The sequence below is a fragment of the Aricia agestis genome, chromosome 14 (genome assembly GCF_905147365.1).
Source record: "Aricia agestis chromosome 14, ilAriAges1.1, whole genome shotgun sequence".
NCBI lineage: Eukaryota > Metazoa > Arthropoda > Insecta > Lepidoptera > Lycaenidae > Aricia > Aricia agestis.
Genome location: NC_056419.1, coordinates 15,875,872 through 15,877,500, shown reverse-complemented (window position 1 = coordinate 15,877,500; position 1,629 = coordinate 15,875,872). Strand labels below are relative to the sequence as shown.

The 1,629-nt window shown below is 58.1% G+C and overlaps 1 protein-coding gene across 1 annotated transcript in view; it reads right to left on the bottom strand.

Moving 5' to 3' along the window:
* The window catches only part of LOC121733957, a 2,373-nt gene extending 956 nt beyond the window's left edge, over window positions 1–1,417 (bottom strand). The window contains exon 1 of the mRNA XM_042124360.1: window positions 1–1,417. This exon is cut by the window's left edge and continues 506 nt beyond it. Coding sequence (XP_041980294.1) covers window positions 1–1,417 — 1,417 coding nt within the window.
* Between the last annotated feature and the right edge of the window lie 212 nt (window positions 1,418–1,629).

The window sequence follows — 1,629 nt, the reverse complement described above, 5'->3', positions numbered from 1 at the left end:
GCGAGCTGGTATGTGCTCCCCTCTGTGCCGCTTCCTGTGCTGCCATTGATGGCCGCTTCTTCTTTTTCTTTTTCTTGGCCTCAGCCGCAGGCAATTCCTGTGCGGCTGGGGCTACTTGGGAAGCCGTTACTGTGCGCTTCGGCGTCTTCTCTCTTTCTTCTGGCGGCGGGACGTCAACGTTGTCCGCCGCCAGTGGCGGTCTCCTTCGTGGTTCGGGGAGGAGTCTATCCTCCAGGCCGGCAAGCCTCGCGTTGAGCATATTGCCGAAGGTCTCCACGTTAGAACGGGAGACCTCGGCTAACAACTCTTGCAGGTCCTTGCCGGCGGGAGCAGGTGGTTGCCGGCGCAACTCTTGCAGCTCCTGACGCAAATCCGTCACTTGCTGCTGAAGTCGCGCATTCTGCTCCTCCAACCTCTTCATTTCCTCCGACATCGATCGGCCCTTTAGCTCGGTGACGGCCGCCCTGATGCTGACGACCGCCTCCTTGAGGGCCCGCACAAAAGTGCCTTTCAGGTTTTGAGACTTCGTGGCGACAGTTGTTACAGCCTCCAACGAAACCTCTACACTTTGAATCAGAGCGGCGTTGGTCTGCTCTGACTCTCCTACCTTTGGGGCAGGGCTCGCACGAAGCAGTGACTCGCGTGCCTCCTTCACTGCACGCACTGACTCGGCTACCTCTGCCTCGGCCTGGAGTTTGATACTCTCGGCCTTCTCCTTGTTATAATCCGCCTGCGCCTTCGCCAGACCGACATACTGGCCAGTCGTTGGCGGGCGGCCACGCCCCTTCTTAGATTTGGGCACCACCCCTTTACTGAGGGGGGGCGCCATGTCTTCGTCCGTGTTCCGTCTCTTACGGTGAGTCCTATCCGGGGTAAGTGCGGGCAGTCCCTCGGAGTCCAGCGACATGCCGGACATTTCGCTGGAGTCCGAGAGCCAGTCCTCGCTGTCACGACCGAGGGAGTCAGATCCATGTTGGGAGACTCGACCACGAGGGGAGTCTCTACCAGTCAGAGAGTCATTTCCAGTACTTGGAGGCGGCATTTTCACGTCGCGTGTCAAAAGAACACGCGGCAGATCCCTGTCGCCTCTCAGCTTCTTCCTCTGCATTAACCTCAGCATCCGCTCAACGCCGTTGGGCTGCGGCTGGCTGAAGTCAACGTCCTCATCCGTTAAAAGCTCCGCCGCCGGCGCGGTAATGGGCGTCGGCTTCGGGCTGTCGCGTTTCTTCGCGTTGTCATCTCCTCCTAACGCCGCCAAAATGGCCTTCTGTCTCGCCGCCTTAGCGGCCTCCGCCTCACTCGACGCACTTTGTGCCGCCCCCGTATACGCGCGGCAGACACCCTCTTCCGAGGGTGTACGGGATTCTCCATTGCTGGTACCCGCCCGGGGAGTATTTTTCAAATTGCGCTTTTCCATCTTGGTTTTCCCATTTAAGGCTGGGTCGACCTTGTGCCCTAATGACCTGGTACTCTCCGAGTGGCCATGCAGCCCATCGCCGGGCACGAAACTTAGGCTTCGGGGCCCACAGGCCCATCCGTCACACAAACACACACACATATATACATAGAAACACACTCTAATGTATAGAAGAGGTCAAACAATATTGAAAGATAGTGAAGAAAGGTGGT